Source organism: Pelodiscus sinensis, chromosome 8 (assembly GCF_049634645.1).
Source record: "Pelodiscus sinensis isolate JC-2024 chromosome 8, ASM4963464v1, whole genome shotgun sequence".
Taxonomy (NCBI): Eukaryota; Metazoa; Chordata; order Testudines; family Trionychidae; genus Pelodiscus; species Pelodiscus sinensis.
In genome coordinates, this window is record NC_134718.1 from 55131718 (window position 1) to 55151804 (window position 20087).

General features: G+C 40.4%; 1 protein-coding gene across 1 annotated transcript in view; it reads left to right on the forward strand.

The window, feature by feature from the left end:
* The window catches only part of CPXM2 (carboxypeptidase X, M14 family member 2), a 187572-nt gene extending 168222 nt beyond the window's left edge, over window positions 1–19350 (forward strand). Inside the window, exons 13-16 of the mRNA XM_006136104.4 lie at window positions 339–636; window positions 7547–7686; window positions 8966–9065; window positions 15858–19350. Coding sequence (XP_006136166.2) covers window positions 339–636; window positions 7547–7686; window positions 8966–9065; window positions 15858–16111 — 792 coding nt within the window. The 3' untranslated portion in view covers window positions 16112–19350. The remainder of the gene's footprint in view (window positions 1–338; window positions 637–7546; window positions 7687–8965; window positions 9066–15857) is intronic.
* Window positions 19351–20087: the final 737 nt, after the last annotated feature.

Here is a 20087-nt window from a genome sequence, read left to right on the forward strand (position 1 = left end):
AGTTTATGTTCAAAACTCTGCCCTCATTCTACCCTCTACACATCCAAAAGCCCCTATTTTCCAAATTCTGGTGCAGAAGCAGTCAACTTTTCATGAAAAATAAACGATTCTTCCAAGTATCTGGCCTGAGATGGTAAAAATGTCCGTGTTTTGCTCCAAAATTGTATGAATACAACTCAGATCTATTCAATTCAGATGTGAACCCAAACCTAGTTCTGATTTGACTTCAGGCCTTACGATAAACCTCATGCATAACCAAGCACCATCTCTTTGGTCACTGCCCAAATAAGTGGGGACTACTGAATTTTGTATGCAGCTGATGTTTCTTTTGTATATAGGTGGCAGTTGAGACTCGAGCAGTGATAGCATGGATGGAAAAAATTCCATTTGTACTGGGTGGCAATTTACAAGGAGGAGAACTGGTTGTTGCATACCCATATGATATGGTCCGATCTACATGGAAGACTCAGGAGCACACACCTACACCTGATGACCATGTATTTCGGTGGCTGGCATATTCATATGCATCCACTCATCGACTAATGACAGATGCCAGAAGAAGAGTATGCCATACAGAGGATTTCCAGAAGGAAGATGGGACTGTGAATGGGGCATCATGGCATACAGTTGCTGGAAGTAAGTGTGTCAAGAAAATTTGCATAGGTTTCATTGTAGAGCAATCCTCTTCAGTGCTATAAACACTTTAAGTCTATGATACATCTCATACAATTACTGGCAGGCAAACACCTACAGTGAGAGAAGAAAATACCCTAATGAAATCTGCCCTGTTGGGTTTCATATGATGTGCATAGATTGACAGAGAGTTGTCAAAATTTTCTGGTAAATACGTCATTTACTGCTGATATTTTCCAAAGTTATGCATATGATACCTTATTTATTAAACATATTTAAAAGTCACCTGTCATAAGTGAGCCACAGAAAGTGCCATACCCCCCATTCCAAAATTAAAAACAATCCAAAAGACCCAAAGTCACTGACAGTCAGTAGTGGGCAAATTAGTTGAAACTGTAAAGAATAAAATTGTCAGAGACATAGATGAACATAATTTGTTGGGGGGAATGTCAACACGGTTTCTGTAAAGGGAAATCGTGCCTTCCTAATCTACTAGAGTCCTTTGAGGGAGTCAACAAAGCCTCACCAAAGGCTCTTAAGTAAAGTAAGTTGTCATAGGATAAGAAGGATGTCCTTTCATGGATTGATAATTGGAGTGTGGATTCTTTCGAAAAAAGGGTTTTTTTTCCTCGAAAGAACCCTGTCTAGACTGTGGGGTTTTTTTTTCGAAAAACCCTTTTTTGGAAAAGCGCTCTCACATGATGAAGAGCAAGATTTGCAAATCCGCGCTTCATTTGAATTTTCCATCTCCTTCATTTGCATTCTTCTTTCAAGAGAGGAATGCAGTCTAGATGAGCCCCTAAGACAGAGGATATCTTATTGCCTCTATCTAAAACCATGGTACACTCACATCTTGAATTCTGCATGCAGATGTGGTTGCATCATCTCAAAAAAAGGTATATTGGCATTGGAAAGGTTCAGAAAAGGACAACAAAAATGATTAGGGATTTGGAATAGGTCCCATATGAAGAGAGATTAAAAAGACTGTGACTTTTCAGCTTAGAAAAGAGGAGGCTAAGGGGGGATATGATAGAGGTCTATAAAATCATGACTGGAATGGAAAAAGGGAATAAGGACAAATTATTTACTTGCTCCCATAATATAAGAACTAGAGGTCACTAAATGAAATTAATAGGGAGCAGGTTTAAAACAACAAAAGGAAGTTTTTCTTCACACAGCACAAAGTCAACCTGTAGAACTCCTTGCCAGAGGATGTTGTGAAGACTAGGATTTTAACAGGGTTTTAAAAAGAGCTAGATAGATTAATGGAGGTTAGGTCCATCAATGGCTATTAGCCAGAATAGGTAGGAAAGGTGTCCCTAGCTTGTTTGTCTGGAAATGGATGATAAAAGAGGAATCATGTGACGATTACATATTGTGTTCCCTCCCTCTGGGGCATCTGGTATTGACCACTGTCGGCAGAAAGTATACTGGGCTAGATGGACCTTTTTGTCTGACCCAGTACAGCCGTTCTTATGTTCATATGACAGGAAAGTACTCACCAACTTTTACGCATATATCTTCACCAGCAAAATGTGCCATTGCCATATGAAAGCTGGAGGAAAAAGAATAGTACATACTAGAATTAAAGTAGTAGTCCCAAAATGAAGAAATCAACAAATGATGTCAGTGACCCTTTATTGAGAATGTCCAAGGCTGCAACCTGACCCGTGCACATTGAATTTAGGAACAGATCTTCCCCAGGTGGCAGTAACTGGATAGTGGAAACATGTAAGACCTGATTGTTCTCAAGTACTACTGCCCTAAGGACATCATATATTACCCTAAAACATTGAATAGCATGTATGGGCATTTCAGCAGCCAGAAATTATGATGGTGGTGGGTTATCACTCGTTGCTGAATATGATCATCTTCCATGGGTGTTGTGGATCCTCAGAGGCTGGTAAGGCTCATACTTGAACTGCAAGTTCTATTACAATGAAGACAGATGTTTCCAGGTACAGCAGGAGGCTGTTGACCATGACCAGAAGTCAGTCTCCTGTTCCTTCTGCACCTCTTCTCCTCCCCAGCTTGTCGGTGGGCAAATTCAAAATGCAGGGGGCTATTTCGGAGGACTTCTCTCCATTTTGAGCAATGTTGGGTGAGTGTTTCCTGTGTGTCAGTGTCAATGTTGCACTTGCATGTGATGGCCTGGCATGCAAACGTGACCTATCCAGAGACGTTGTTGATGGATTGCCTCGATACTGGTGGTCTTTACCTCTTCCAGAACATGTGCCAGTCTTCATATTTGATCTTCAAAATCTTGGCGGCAGCGTTGGTGATAACTGTCAAGGGCTTTCAAGTGACACCTTTAGGTTGTCCAGGTTTCAGACCCATACAACAGTGTTGGGAGAATGATGGCTTAATAGACAAGAAGCTTGGTGTCTGTTTGAATGTTGTGATCTTCAAAACCTCTGTGTGGTGAATGAGCAAAGGCTCTACTGGCACAGCTAAGACAATGTTGGATTTCAACATCAATATACAACTTGAATGAAAGATAACTTCATTTTTTTAATTACAGACTACCATGGCTACCCTTCTGAAACTTCCAAAGCAGAGAAAATGACTGATATTCTTCAGTGCTTCTCCGTTTATTATAATAGATGGGACATATGGTACCTCATTGGAGAGGGCTGATGGTGCACCCTCAACATCAAGAAGACTAAAGTGCTCAATCACCCATAAATCATAAAATAAATACAAATGGAATGAGTTGTACTCATATCCTTTGCTCCTATCTAACAGAGCAAGAGAGAAATAGCATTATTCAATAGTTGTAGCCTATGGATCAGTTTTAAGGGAAGACTAGGTGGTCATAGAGTAGTAATTGGCCTCAGTGCCTCTTGGATGTGCTCTTTCAAACACAGTCTGATTCTTAGCAGGTTATGCTCCATTGATGTTCCAGCCCCTGCCCAAAATCTTCATTTCTAGAGCAGGGGGCAGAAGCAAGATGTGAGGGTGGGGCTTGCATAGTCATATACCTCACCAGATTTGTCACTTTGCTTGTGCATGCTCAGTAGCACTGCTGAGGCCAGGTGTCCTCACTCTGCCTCCCCACTGTCAACAGGCATGGGTCATCACTAACTGTGGGGTTAATACAACAAATGATCTGGTAGCACTTTATAGACTAACAAAACATGTTGATGGTATCATGATGGTACCATCTACATGTTTTGTTAGTCTATAAAGTGCTACCAGACCATTTTTTGTTTTTTCCTGTACAGACTAACTCGGCTACCCCCTGAAGCTTGTGGGGTTAATGTAAGTTCCGTGAATGTCTATATGTAATCCCATGAATAGTATTAAGTATAACAACGATAATAACTGTAAATAGATACAAGCATGTGGTGTACATGCCATTTGCTTTATTAGAGTTTTTGGTCTTGTCTATTATTTACAACCATTCTCACTATAAAAACAATTCCAAGTTTTGGAAGCTACTTTTATTGCTTTCACATTGGAGCAGGCAAAATTAATTTTGGCTGGCACTGAAGCCAAGCAGAAACTTGCTGCACTTGAAAATATTTTTCACTATGTTAAAAACAACTGCACAAATTCAAGGGAAGAAAGACTGAACTGTCCACATCACAAAAACAATTCCTGCAGATAAGCATGCATGCATTATGCAAATTCTGAAACCCTGAAATTCAAATTATTATTATTTAATAGTAATTAAACTGCCTAATTATTGAATTTGATTTTAATTTTCTTAAGTGCCGTATAAAACAGATTATGAATCAATGCAACAAAGACAAGTCTGGTTGTCTCATTAACATCTATAACATTGAGCATAGATGCTGAGTACTATATGATTTCTTAGTAGCAATTATGTCGAATTTGATTAATTGAATTTGTTTTGTTACAATATGAGGCTTCCCATTACTTTTAATATTCTGTTGTCTGGTGCTATAATGAAGTTTCTGGGTTCGTGTTGTGAGGAGATTACTAGAATATTTTTCCTAGTTTTCTTCTTAACACTAAAAGCACTGAATTGAGATTCAGGAGAACTGGGTTGTATTCAATACCTGTGGGTTTCCTGTTAGGTGACTTTGGGCAAGTCATTTCTACTCTGTGTGCTGCAGTTTTCCCATCTATGAAATGGGGCTAAGGATATGTCCTTTGTAAAGCACTTTGAACTCAGCTGATGAAAAGCACTGCATGGGAGCTATTTTGTTAAATTAGGAATAGCCTAGCATTAGTTACTAAGGAGACTAGTAAAATATGGTTTAAGTGAACCATAAACAAAAAAAATCCCACCTAAATTATATTTAACAATTAATAACAAAATCCTCTTTAACTAGAGACATCCCACATTGCTATATTGAGCTCCAAATCTGGACTGAAACTGTCTTAGATTTGGGGGTAAGGAGTTGCCTGTTACGTCGACATTACTTCTACCTCGTCACACATTTCCACACGGGCTGTTCTCTGTTATTCATCTTTTAAGTGCCATAGTTGTAACAGTTATTCCATTTGAACTGCTGTTCACTTAAGTTCTTTCCCAAAGTGACATTCCTGAAAATTACCCAGGGTCTGCTCTAACTTATCATATTGTCCAACGTGTTTCTCTACAGCCCCAAATAACTCAGTTCAAAGCTGTGCAGCCCCTTCCTTCTCCCTCCCTCGGTCCAGCCTTGTCCTTAGGATGCCTCTACTCTGGGTATTGGAAAGGAGCCAGCGCTACCCATGCATGGAGAGAGTTGCCCAGAAGCTGTCTGGCTTCTTCCTACCACCCAATGTCCCTGGAGGTGTAGTAAGCGGACCATTAACTGCTTCTGCAGATATCAAATGCCTCAGCATTTCTTTGGTATTTAAACCACACTGTTCTTTGTTGCATACCCCGGGCTGCCATGAAAATGATCTCTTCAATTCGTTTAAAAATAACAACTAAGGACTGGATGAAACGCATGTCAACGAAGCAACGCATGAATCCTATCTTTGAATTGCAATGCTGGATTTGGGCATTCAGACAATATATGGAGCGTTCCCCTTGGCAATGAAGGAGACGCGTGAAAACAGAGCAATTACTGTAACACAAATGTAACACAAAACATTTCACTATAGATTAGCCGGGATGAAATACGATATGTAAAGAGAAAATGTGAGTATTTCTCAAATGGAAAGGAAACAGGCTTCTGTAAAGCAGCATATGCCAGCATCTGAAATTTTAGTCTTCCCCATCAACAAACATAAAAATTTAACATCTGTGTTATATAATCCTCCTACTTTGAATCCAGAAGGCACTGAGGGCTCATTAAATACTTGACTGCTGCTGCATGGTAATTGGATTGATTGGATCTTCTTTTTTTATTATTTTCTTCAATCAGATATACTTGGTGAATGTATTTCCTGCTAATCTTTGCCATTAGGAAAGAAATCAGCTAATAATCATTAATGAGCAATTTTCTTTCTAGCCTTCAAATATTTTTAATTATAAATTTGTTTGGGTAACGAGAAATTAATCTGCATTCCTTCCTTCCCCCTGCACTCAGCCATAAAACTGTGTTATCTGCGTTAGTTTGGAGAATATTAATAAATGAAATTCCCTGAAGGGGGATTCTTCTGATAATCAGCAAGGGATACGGAGAAAATGGAACTGGATTGGAGGTTTCCATCTACATGCAAACTTCCTCCAATCCTCAGGGGATTCTGGAAGTGTAGAGTTTGACCCAGTATAGAGACTGAAGTTAGCTGTGACGTGTGAACACAGATTGGAGTTTCCTCAAAGTTGGGGTGTGTGTGGCTAGGACAGATCTCTAATGGACACCTTTAGTATGAGACAATACTAATTCTGATCTTTTTCAGGAGGCTGTAGGGGAAGAAAACATGAAGCCCCTAATTCTCTCACCATGCTAGGCTCTATATGAGGAATAGGTCACTCTGGCTGTGTCTAGACTACATGCCTCTGTCGTCAGAGCCAACAAACAGCTGATCCGCTGCTTGTCCGCTCAGTGCGCTAGTCTGGACGCTCCCCTGCCGACATCAAAGCCCTTTGTCGGCAGCCCCATTATTCCTCGTGGGATGAGGTTTACCGGGGCTGCTGACAAAGGGCTTTGATGTCGGCAGGGGAGCGTCCAGACTAGCGCGCTGAGCGGACAAACAGCTAATCAGCTGTTTGTCGGCTCAGCGCGGCAGCCATGTAAATGTAAATGAAGCCGCGATCATTTAAATCGCGGCTTCATTTGCCTTTGCCAAAACAACAAATCTACATGGCTCCGTCGACGGAGCCATGTAGTTTAGACGTACCCTCTATGTTTACAGATGAAGGGATACCAAGTATAACCTATATGGCCTCAGCTCTTCTCTATACCCCTATCACTTATACATGATGTTCTCATACACACCACTTTAGTAAGAAAATATTTGTATTGTCCACAACCCTGCTTATTAGTAATAGCTAAAAACTAAAACCACACTCCCTCTGCATTGGTTATTTAAGAGGTGACTGAGGTTGAGTGGGTGTCAGTGCATTGGTGATTGTGTAGTCCATTCATTCACACACACTCACTTGGCTGTCTCTCAGATGTGTTGAATACAAGAAGTGATGGGACTGAACCCTCAGACATGCCAACTAAGACTCCCATATTCTTCAATAGGCTTTCTGCAAGGATCATATTGGGAATGAATACAGCAGTTGGGTGTGTGTAATATTCACTGTAGTTTATCATGCACTGTGCTATTCAGTTCCCTATTTTAAATGAGATAAAATTAAGATGCACTAGATTTTTCTATGGGCACAATGTTATAAAAATCAAATCTAATTAATATATTCATGAACTTTATTAAAACAACATTTTATTTCCAAAACTGCAGACTACTTTGTGCTTTGATTAAAATAATCAGATCTGGTGCACAGAATAAACGACAGCATTTTTATGGTTCTGAAGCTTTTCTTATTTTATTGCATCAACAGGTATAAATGACTTTAGTTACCTGCACACAAACTGCTTTGAGCTATCCATCTATGTGGGCTGTGACAAATATCCTCATGAGAGCGAGTTACCTGAAGAATGGGAAAACAACCGGGAATCCCTGATTGTTTTTATGGAACAGGTATGACAGCATATCTTGCCCAGGCCTTTGAAATTAAAATTCTCTTCGGCAGGGGCCTGTGTGAAAGTCTTCATTTGAGGTCACTATGGCCCTGCTGTGTTACCCCATAGATAAGGTTTCAGTCCAGTAGATCCACATAGTTTGTAGAGATACTCTACGAACTACCTGCTCCCCCAGGTTGTTCACAAATCACCTTCTACCTGATCCTGCAGAGCCAAAGAGTTCAGGACTGTGCTGATCCTTCTTGGAGCTCTCTATGGGTTGCCCTCCACAGCTTTTCAAATCACCCAATGGGATCCAGATACATATCTTCCATTAGCTTAATTATTTATCTTCCATTGGTTCTCATGCTACTTTGGAAATTTCAATCACAAAGCTTACTTTGCATTACGGTATAGTCCAGATTTACCTTTAAAATCCAGAGTGCTAATGCTAATAAAGGAACTGAGCAGCTCTGTACAAACACAGATAGAATGAGGCATCATTTTAAAAACTGGAAAAAATACACTTTCTTTCTCAAAGTTTGCCAGTCCTCCACACACCCCTTGTGATCTCACTGGTCTAAAATGTTTCATTTCAGTAAAACCCTTTGTGGTAGCTAATTCTTTCACTGAACGGTTTCACTTATAATCTGTGTTTTGAATTATGAACATTTTTGGCATTTATAATAGAAACTTTACCCTTCAAAAATACTGGTAATTTTTTTTTAAACATCAGACTATTTACGTTTAAGAGGACAAAATAATGAAGTATGGTAAAATTTTACAAGAGTGCAGTGTTTGATTGAAACAATCAGATGAAAACCATGTTGACTTGCTACTTTTCATTGTTTTATCTGGCTTGCTCTTATTTTTGTAACTACAGAAGCTCTCAAAAATAACCAAGTCAAAAGTGGCTGAAGCCTAGAAACTTAGTTTCATATTGATAGTGATATTTCAAAGCTATATTATTTATAATATAGTTACAAAAAAAAGTAAAAAGCCTAACATGCTGTTTACATACATATATTTTATATGCTTTGAAAATGCATGCCATTTTACTTACAGCAATATGCAAACATAGGGAGAAGACTCAGATTTTACATTTGATGAAAAAAATGTTATTTTTAAGCTTGGGGCAAGATTAATATATCTTTCATCCAAGATTCCTGACTGAAGAGAACATAGTCATTATCAAGTTAATGACTTGCTTTCTCATGCAGATGTGACTGTTGGATGAGTCATCATATTTGCTTTTCACTGTTATGTAACAAGTATTCATTTATTTGTTCCATTAATAGGTCCATCGGGGTATCAAAGGCATGGTAAGGGATTTATCTGGAAAGGGAATTCCAAATGCCATTATTTCAGTAGAGGGTGTTAACCACGACATTCGCACAGGTAAAAAAAAATGTATCTCCACAAATCAATAGATTTATTATCAATAAAGATATGGCTACATTGTAACTTTAAAATCTGCCCCAAGTAAGGAAGTGCACATTGTTCCAGTACCTTAGGAGTACACCAAAGAATGATTTGTCATGCAATTCCTCTGCTCTGGAAGAGCTGTAAGTAACTTCATTCTTTTTCATGGAGCAGCTGCTCCAACCAAAAGGTAGGGAAAGGAGCTAGTGGTCCTCTGGCTTCTTGCCCTTTTCTGCCCCCTCTCTGCCTAGTTGCTTATAGCAGGCGTACTGGGTAAGTATCCCCTGCTCTTTCCAAAAGAAGTCACAGTCTGAATCAGGCTGAGCTGGGGAATAAGGGAATCCTTACTCCCTTGTGTGGCCATGTAAGGGCTGTGACTTTCTAGGCCAAAATAATTAGAGCACCAGTTAACAATAGTAAAAGGTTCTTTTAGGGTTATTAATGCTTAAGGAAACATGGAAGATTTAGGGGTCTGGTTTGGATGAGCATGAAAAGATGAAGTAGCTGTTGAATGAAGGGAAGAACTTCATGCTCCTTTGAGTTTTACTGTTCCACTGTGCATGCTTAGCAGAATCTCCAGGGTATGTCTATACTAGCTCGTTAGTTCGAGCTAGGTAGGCAAATGAGGGTAACCGGGGTTGCAAATGAAGCCCAGGATTTAAATATCCCGGGCTTCATTTGCATCTTCCCGGGCGCCTCCATTTTTAAATCCCCCTTAGTCCGAACTCCGTGCCCACGGCTACACGCGGCACAGGAGTAGGTAGTTCGAATTAGGATCTCTAATTTGAACTACCATTACTCCTAGTGTACTGGTAGTTCGAATTAGAGATCCTAATTCGAACTACCTACTCCGTGCCGCGTGTAGCAGCCCTAAACCAATACTTCTAGAATTCTATCTGTCCCATAAATACCACATACAGAGGAGGTAATCTTGTGAACAAATGTGAGACTATTATGGCCATATATTCAAGGGTTGGTTTGGTATTAGAAGGAGGAAAAGCAATTAACAATATGGCATACTGGGTATTTCATTATCTACTCATCACTGAATTTAAGATCTGCTTGTGCAGTTGTATGACATAATTAACCAATGGGAGACTATGGCATACCAGGAACTCCAGCAGTTTTAAGTAAGCAAGTTCTGAGACTCAGATATCTGCTATTTTAGGTTAGCTGACACAACAATAAATCTCAGCACATTTAGCTCAGTTATGATAAGTTTTATTTCAATTTTACGGCATCTCTGCTGTGAGAGAAAACATTGAATTGCAGATGTGGTGTAAGGCAATTATGACTTCCTTAAATATTTCAAAATGGGGCCACTGGGAAACAGAAGAGGGAATGAAAATAATCAGTTGATTTTTCACTAACCAGGAAGGCTGCCATGAAGTGTAGCTTGTATTACTCTGATAAATATCTGCTGGGAACTGAATACAGGCAATCCCTCATTATACTCAGTTACATTGGGTACCATGCTATAGAACAGTGGATGATTTAGAGAAATTGCAAAAGGAAGTGCATATCAAGGGGAATCCCATATGAATGAATAATAATAGAATTATAGCCGATCCCATAATCTACTCTGTAAGCACTTGTGGCTTTTTAAGAAGGTCAAGGGCTGATCTGAATCAGAATTGTCTAGCTCAGGTTCACCTCTCGCTATTAATAATGAAAAAGTATAATTATTATTCTTTTCCAAAATCTGGGAAGTGTAAAAGTTGATACTCTTATTTATAGATGGAAATATAGAACTTCTGTTTTGTCTTACAGTGAATAGGGGAAAAGGATGAGCTGGTATTAGTTTTTTAAATAAGAAATGTTATTGGATAGCCATTAAGTTAAAAGGATATATAAAAAGGCAGAAATAAATTATTCATATGGGACTTCATTATTCTCTCTTTATACCTGTTTAAATAGGGAATATTTCCATTGAAGCAATAGAGTTGCACTGGGTCAAAATTGTTTTAAATGAGAGGAGAACCTGGGCAACTTTCTTTATCTTTCAAAGTTTTGCTTTAAAATGGATTATAGCTATTAACTTTTTAAAATACTGCTATTTTTTGGACATGTAAATGGAGTCAGCTACCCTCTTAAGCAGACTGTGCCGACAATAAGCTTTCTATTGACATTTACTAGATTCAGGAAATTTCCCCTCTTCCATCCTAGTGAAAAAGGAACTTTTTGTTATTTTCACTTAGCTGTAACAATGTATCTGATGGGTGTATGAGGATGGTGACAGGGTGCTGATAATCTTAATTGACTAATTGAAATGATTGATTTTATAAGATGAGGATCTTGAAAACATTGTTCTATTTTTTTCTTGATGCACATACAGCTACTGATCGGATAGACGTGAGGACATGGTATTATGGTTACATGTGAACTGTGCTCTGTTAGTAAGATGATCCTCGGAAATAAGTTCTTAAGTTGAATGAACAAATTTGTTTGGACCCTTTTTTGTTTTGTAAAGGCCAGCTGACTGAGGCCATTGAGATATGAAATTAAAGTTATTCTAAATATTTTTATTTATACATAGGGCCTGATTCCAATGACCATATTAATGTCATATAGAACTTTGCTCCTTGGGGTGATGGAGTTCACACAACCCTATCACCCAGGGCTGTACTTAAAGACACACTTCAGCCTTTAGGGTTAGTTACAGTCCTGAGGAAAGGTGGCACACAAGTTGAACCATCCCAAGGATAGCTTTGGGAGACATAATGTATCCGAAACACTTTTCTGCAGTATAGTTCCCTTTCTGCTTCACCTGTGTTCCAGGCCTTTACCAGCAGCAAATTGCAACACGCTTTGTGCTAGCTCAGCTGTGTTGACTAATCTGTTGTGTGAGGGAGAGAGGTGAGACCCTGTCTATTCTGTGCTCACTTACCTCTGCATGCCTAGATACAAGGTCTGGGTAACTCATAGAGAGGTGTAAGGGATATATATTAATACCAAAAATGTCATGTGCACACCTCTTTTCCCATTCACAATCCCACACCCTCTCTCCTTCCATAAACAATCAGAGAACATGCCTGTGGCAACTTGGAAAACACCTCATGCATTTTTAACTATTAAAAACATATTTAGCACCAGGCTAAGGAAGAAAAGTCAGCATTGTATGTCCAGTTACCTTTCTGCAAATCCCTCTGAAAGCTCCATGGACAAGCTGAGGCCCAAAGACCGCTGTTTTGAGGGCCCATGATTTATACAGGGACTTAGCCCATTACAGGTACTCAGTGTCAAACGCATAATCTACTCTGCTATCATTCTGGAAGGGTCTGTGATTTCTTTGGAATTGAAATGGAAATGGAATCTTTTCAGAGTAAAAAGTCCATTTTGCCTATGGCAACCTGCCACATGTGCAGCGAACAATTATTATTTTACTAATCACCAACGTTTTGATGAGGGAACTTCCCCTGCCCACCAGAGCTCCTGCTGGAGAATAGGGTTGGGGTGCGGGTATCTTCCCCTGCACTGAAGCAGGGTCAGCCTCCACACCCTGACCCCACTCTCTAGAAGGAACTCTGTGTGGATGAAGTGGAGCAGGGAGCATCCATTTTTTCTGAGGCTCCTGAATTGGACGGGGCTTCTGGTCTCAGGATCTACTGGCCCAATGTCTAATCCATCATTGCAAATTACTACACCCTTCTACACCAGCATTGTGGGAGTGGGGTAAAGTCAGGCTTTCCTATTCCCTACCCACTTGGTATCCAAGAAAATATGCCCAGTTACTCTGGTGCACCTGGAACCAAAGTGGGTTCTCAGCTCCCACTCCAAACTAGCTCTAAGTCCCTGTAGTGGACACTGTATCAGTGCAGGACAGGCAGAATGAAGCAGAGCTTCTTCATAACCCCACTCAGCCCTATTCCCGAGAAGTGCCCAGCCGCCAGTTAGCAGCAGAGAATATGACCCATCTCCATCTTTTAAAACAATTCCAATTGGTTGGTAGAAAAATATGAGCCCTCTTTATTATACAAGAAGTAACTTGACCAGATGTGCCAGTTATGTACTGTCCCAATAATTTCAGGAAATGATTAGCGTAACCATCTGCAGGCAGATTTGAATCTGTGACCTAACGTAGGATCCTCTCTACAGCTTGAGCTATAAAGCTGGCTCTTAGCTTGTGTTCTAGAGCTCACTCATTCTTATCTCTCGCTGTAAGTGGTCTAAGTGCCACTGCATGGGACAGTGCACTGCACCCACTAGATGAGTGGGTTACAATTAGCACTGCTTTTTCTCCCAATTCCTGCTATGTCAAAGCATGATGCCTAGTTTATCTAGCCCCTAATACACAATTTTATACCTTTACATCAGAGGTGGGGAACCTCAAGCCTTGGGGCTGGATGCATCCCCAGCTTGCTTTGATCTGACCCCCCTAAGGCTCAGGGACCCCCAGAATTGGGGAGACAGCACTGGTGCTCCAGCCGCTCCTCCCCCCCTCCCACCGCTTCTCACACGTGTGACCCCCAATTAATTTTTCTGTGGGTCAGTGGCCTCCATCCCCAAAAAGGTTTCCCACCCCTGCTTTACATAGTTGCAAGAAGTGAAGTATATAGCCTAGCTCCAGCACAGTCTTTGTTATTCCCAGCCAACAACCTTTTCATCTAAATTGTCTTGCATTTTAGCAACACTGTTTCGTAAGTCACCCAGGGGCTGGGCCAATAATAGTAATGTCATTTCACATGAACATTACAATAACTCTTCCTGTGGGAGATGTCACGTTTCTTTATATATAGTATTACGGTTAGGAACCCTTGAGAATGCAACTCAGTTTACAACTCAGCAGGCTTTTCTAGGGCAAACTGTAAAATAAATAAGATTTTACGGTAAGTAGCTAAATTTCCTCCCCTCTTCCAAAGCATTACTAAGCATATTTGCTGCTTAAAGTAATGCCACAAGAAGACCATAGAATGTCAAATTATTGGGTAATCACTAATCTATGGATGTTTTCTATAAGGAAAATCAATATGGCCCTGATTCAATGAGGAACTGAATTGAAGCATGTGCTTTACTTTATCTGCACAAATAGCTCAATGGACAAAGCCATACCTAGGCATACATGAAATACTTGACTACATAGGGTACCCCTATGCAGCTGTGTGTGCTTGTATGCCCAATTATGGCCCTATCCACCTCTGTTGAAACTTGCTTGGTTCCTCTCCCCCTACCCCTGACACTCTCTCTTTCCCCCCCCCCCCCATCCACATGCTCTGCTCAGCTAGCAGCCAGTTGTAAGGGAGGGTGCCCCCCTGCCACTCTGGGGTGGAGAGGAGCTTTCAGCTTCTCTGGCTGTGCTCCATCCCCAGGGAAGCCCGCAAGCTCAGGTAGAAAGCAGGGAGAGGAGGAAAGGAATCCACAGCCCCAAGCAGAAGCTTCATGTGTGGCATGCCAGAGGGGGAGGAAGGGAGAATCCAGGTCCCAGCAGAAATGGTGGAGGAATGAGGTGGGGGAAGGGAGGGAAGCTCTGAGCCCCAGGCAGAAGCTACTAGGTGATGTGGGGGAAGAGAAGCTCCAAACCCCTAAACCCTCATCAGAAGCTGCACAGGGAGAAGGGCGAGGGGTGGAGAGCTCAGTGGAATCAGTTGCGTAGGGCACGATGAAGCATAAGGACAACCCTGACAATGGATTACAATGGGAGTACTTCTGTGTTTTAAAGTGGGGCATGTGGTTAAATACTATGCTGAAAATCATGGCCTACATTACATATGGCACTGAAATTGCTCTGTCAATGAATTGATATTAAACAGTGAAAACATGATCCTGGAATGTGAAGGGCAACAGTGAAAAGACCCTCACATGGCAAATATGGGGTATCAAGGAACTATTGTGGGTGTATTTTAATTCAGCAAATATCAAATCACTCAGATCAATCTTAATTTGGTTAATGGAGTTGAGAAACAGGTTATTTTAAACCCTTCTCTCAGCCCTGTGTGAATCTCACCTGTCCAGAGAATTTTAAAAATCAGCCCAATTTTTATTTAGTTATTGAATTTTGAATGGGAAACAAAAATTGTAATGGATTTTCATGGTGGCATACTCTTTTCATTGCTTAGCATATGAAAGGTTCATTTATATTTCCAGGGTGAGAAATACATAGTCACACATGGGAGCAGCCAGGTCTATGTTACTCTTCCAAGTAGTGACTTAACTTGGAATCAAGCACATCTTAACTTTTTTTCCATTTAAAGGTCATAAAAAAGGCTTCAAAGGGAGTTTGTTTGCTTAAAACATATGGTTATAGAGAAGTATGGCATTGTCAAGCAAATGTTATATATACCATGAACTAGATTCCTAGAGTCTGTCGTGTTACTTTGTGTTGCTCTAGTGGTACGAGACAGGTAGCAGATCTGGCTACTTGCATGGTGTAGGCGTATCCTTGTGTGACATGAAGCCAGTGTACCTCGCCCTATACAGCTCCTCTCATTGCCCCAGTGTTCAGAAACAGGATTTCTTGAGTTTCAATGAGGCTGTTTCAGCCCATAGGCTGTTTCAGCTTGTGTGAGACACCAAAGTGTCACGTAGCTGATCTCAAAATTAGTGGGAAAGAAGGCTGTAAAGAAGGGATACAGCCAGCTTTGGTGCCCCACTTTTTTTCTGGGTCTGGTACCAACTACAGCCCAGGGGAGGTTAACTGGACACAAGGATCAAGCCCTACACATATAACTTCAGGTCACAGATCTAACATAGATCTTTAATAGTCGATAAGTGTTGTTATTTCTGTCAAAAGGACAGCAGTCTGAAAATCATCTTTTCTGATTTCTTTAACAGCGAGTGATGGGGATTACTGGCGTCTCCTGAACCCAGGAGAATATGTGGTCACTGCAAAAGCGGAGGGCTATACCTCTTCCACCAAGAACTGTGCAGTAGGTTATGACATGGGAGCCACTCTGTGTGACTTCACAATCAGCAAAACCAACCTCGCACGAATCAAAGAAATCATGGAAAAATTTGGAAAGCAGCCCATTAGTCTGTCAATCCGACGGCTCAGGCAGAGGGCTAGGCAGAGACGCCAGCAAAGATAGACTACTTTCTCCTTTGTAACACATGGCATTTGCAAGTTCTCCTTAAATCAAAATCCATAATATTAGTAAAAGTTACATACCCAACATTAATACATTTTTGTCTATGTTCTAATTAGGGTATTTGTATACTAATTCTAAACCTAGAGTTCTACTTCGTATATTTGTATTGAAGAATCTCTTGAGCTTCTTTTTCCTCTTGAGGTTTTAGGGCTCCATGTTTTGTTCTCTGTACAAAATCCAGCTAAATGGGCATTGGGTGGCGGGCCTATGCAAGTTGGTAGAATGGAATTCTCCCTTCTTTGCTGTGTCAGCAGCCCTATACCACTGTTTTTCAGTTGTTGCTATGCTGTGGGCACCAGATTTGTGCCTTATTGACTTTTAAGTAACAAAACGGCAGAGGATTGTCAGGAGTAATCCAGGTTGACTTGGGGGAGAACAAACTAGAGAAATACCAGACAGCTCTTCAGTTGGTGAAAATCATTTGCAGCCACTTCCAATCTACTATGTTGATTTACACTAGAGAAGGGCATAGCCCTACGTTATTAGTTTCCTGTTGAAATTCTATGAATAAACATAACATCCCTTGTATGCTTGGTAGCAAGAATGCAGTGTGCACTTTCAAGTACATTTCTGCTAAAACCATTATTATTTCTGTTAGAGTGTTGCCTTACTCAGTACATTCTTATGATTCCTGGAAAAGGTGATCACCAAAGTATCATTTGGAATTGAAGAAAATAAACTTCAAATAGAAAATCTTTGGTGAAAATACATGTCTGTTATATTTAATTTATTTCTTCTTGTCAACAACTAATCTTGTACATGAAGAAAAGAAAGACAAAGGGTTGCAGAATCAATAATATACACTAAAAGCAATCATCAATCCTTGCATAATAACTAGTTTTAGTCCATCCTATGAAAGCTATTCCAGCACAGACTTATTCTGTAAATATCATTAAACAACAATGCTGCCACAGCTGGGACCCAAGGAAATAGCAGGACTCTCATTAAATTTTGTATTATTGAGATGGTTGCATTATTTATTAAGAGCATGACTCTCTCTCTCTCTCTCACTTACATTACTGAAGTATACAGGGTCAAGGCTTCTTAAATTCCACTCCAAGGTGCATTTAAATTGGGTAGTAAAACCTCTGGATTTTTCAGTTCTCTGGTACAAATCTTAGGGCACTTTCATTTAATTTGAAAAATTGAGGTTTTCAATGAATTGAATATGAGGTTAGACTAGATGATCACAGTGATCCCTTCTGGCCTTACAATCTATGAATCTATGTCAACTGAATAATTTAGCCCCCATGTTATTTTGATGTTACATTTTATTTATTTCTCCCTGTCCCCATCCTTTTAGTGTTCAATATGCCACAAATTTTTGTAGTGCCAACACCTAATTGTATTTGCAAGTTGCCAAGGAGAACCGGGAGATTTTTGCAACTGAGTAGGAGATTTGTGTGCCTGGAGAGACGTGACGAGGAATTTGGGATTGTGGAATACTGACAATAGCATGGTGTTCCTGTTCACTTGGTCAGCAGTGCAATAATTAGTAATGTTGGCATTTAAACTGACATGTTTAGATTACAGAGCCAACACTCCCAGTTAAAATAAATGGGGCAGTTCACATCACACCTGCTTAATGTTCCAGGCTCTTTGCAGACTCAAAGCAACACTGAATATTGGGTGCGTCTAGACTGGCAAGATTTTGCGCAAAAGCAGGCACTTTTGCACAAAAACTTGCCTGCTGTCTACACTGGCCGCTTGAATTTGCGCAAGAGCACTGACTTTGTAATGTACAAAATCAGTGCTTCTTGCGCAAATACTTTCATGCTCATTCTCAGGGATAAGCCCTCTTGCGCAAGAATACTTGTGCAAGTGGGCCAGTGTAGACAGGCACCTTAATTTTTTTTGCAAGAATGCCAGATGGCTAAAATGGCCATCGGAGCTTTCTTGCGCAAAAGCGCATCTATCCTGGGCATGGATGCTTTTGCACAAAAGCACTTTTTGCGCAAAAGCATCCGTGCCAATCTAGACACTCTTTTGCGGAAATACTTTTAATGGAAAAACTTTTCCATTATAAGTATTTCCGCAAAATCATGCCAGTCTAGATGCAGCCAATGAGTTTATACTGGTGTCACCTTTAGAAGGGTATCTCCAAAACCTTAAAGATTAGAAATATACTTCTTTAAAAGTGAAAGCCTAGTTCTGGAGCATAATTCTGCAGGAAGGGGTGAATTCCATGGCAAATTCAGAGACCATGGAATTTCAGAATGTATGGGGTCCTTGGCATGGAGACAATGGAATCTAATGTTTCCTTCTTCAGTACTTATTCCCTGGTATTGATTTTTGATGCTTGATCTTCTATCAAAACATTTATTTCTTACAGGAGGATTTCTATGGTATAGATCAGGAGAATGGAAGGGAGTAGTACAGAAGATTAAAGTGTATTTACTTCTCTCAAAATATGTTCCTAGTAGCCTCAAAGGTGGGGTGATTTTGTCTAGGCCCTCAGGGTAAAGAAAACTCTTTGCCATTTTAAGGATTGCATCTTCCCAACTGTCTCTTCCCCATAGGCTAGAGGAGAAAGAAGCTAAGTGGCTGATTGACTGGACAGAAGGTTGCAGCATAACCTTATTCGCTTCCAAAGGTGCCATTGTGCACTGGGAAGAAAAATCCCTCTCTTCTCCTTGAGATTAGAATAGGACTGAGTTTTGGGACCTTGCTGTGGGCATCATGCTAGTTACTTTTTAGGACTAGGTAGGAATTTTTCCTTCATTGCCAGTCTAAATTTGCCTATGGCCAGTGTGGGGTTTTGTAACTTGTGATCCAGCAGGCCAAGGACACAATGAATAGGTTAGGTGGTAACATTCATTTTATCACAATTTGGTAAGTGCCTAGAGCACATATTGGTCAATGGGAGGGGTGTGTCTGGTAAACCAGTACTGAAAGTGGATTAGGAGAAGGCATTACCTAAAAAAAGTGAGGAATGGGGTTGGAACTCTTACGGTCTGGTACAATGAGAAGACAACCTCTGTCCCTTAACTCTCAGGTGAGTGGGGAATAAAGGGTTCCTGGCATCAGTGCTGGGAACACTTTAAGAGGTGCGGAGATGTTGGCACTCTTCTGCCAAGAGATACCAATTATGGAAGGAAGGATAACTTGTATTGGAGGAGTTATTTCTGGATAATTCACAGATGTGTTCCTTAATAAAGCTGCAGTCTAGTTAAACCATATTCTGGAGTCTCATCTTACTGTGCTTTCCAGAACAAATATACTTTTATAGATGTGTATGTGAACAAGCACAGGAATGTGTGACAGGAATGTGTGGATGCAACTGCGAGTACAGACTCCAGCAGGAGGCGCCCTCAGCATTTAATTTACGGGTCTATACTTGACGTGCTAAATCAAACCCCAGAAGATCAACCTCCGGATTGTTGATCCGCCAGTAAGTATAGATGCACCCTTATTGCATACTGATGTATTTGTGCATCTGGGACAACCAAAGGAGATCTTTAGCCCATCAATGGAGTTTTCTTCCCTTACAGGCCTAGAATCACAATCCAATAGTAAAGAGATTTCCATTTGGTGAGGTAGTGAAGTTCTTTAGCTCTAATCGGTGCCTCTCTACTGCTCAGATTGTTAAAGACCTCATTATCATTAGATGACAAAAGTAGTAATGTCTACACTCTTGTACTGGCTTTCATTAGTGCTTGTATGTACCAGCACAATGCAGAATTTTGACTAATGTAAGTGACCTTATGCCATTTTCTTCTGGCTGTTGCTTAATAGCTGTCAAGCCTGCCAGTGTGTACTTTGTATTCATCGGCGCACATTTTTTTCTTTGACAATTGCTGGAAAGCATGGTATTCATTTACATTGTGCAGAAATGAGCATTTACCTCACAGTCCTGAAGTCATAACCGTACTTCTGTCCAGTAGGAAAATATCTTTTCTTCAGGAAGCTGCAGTTA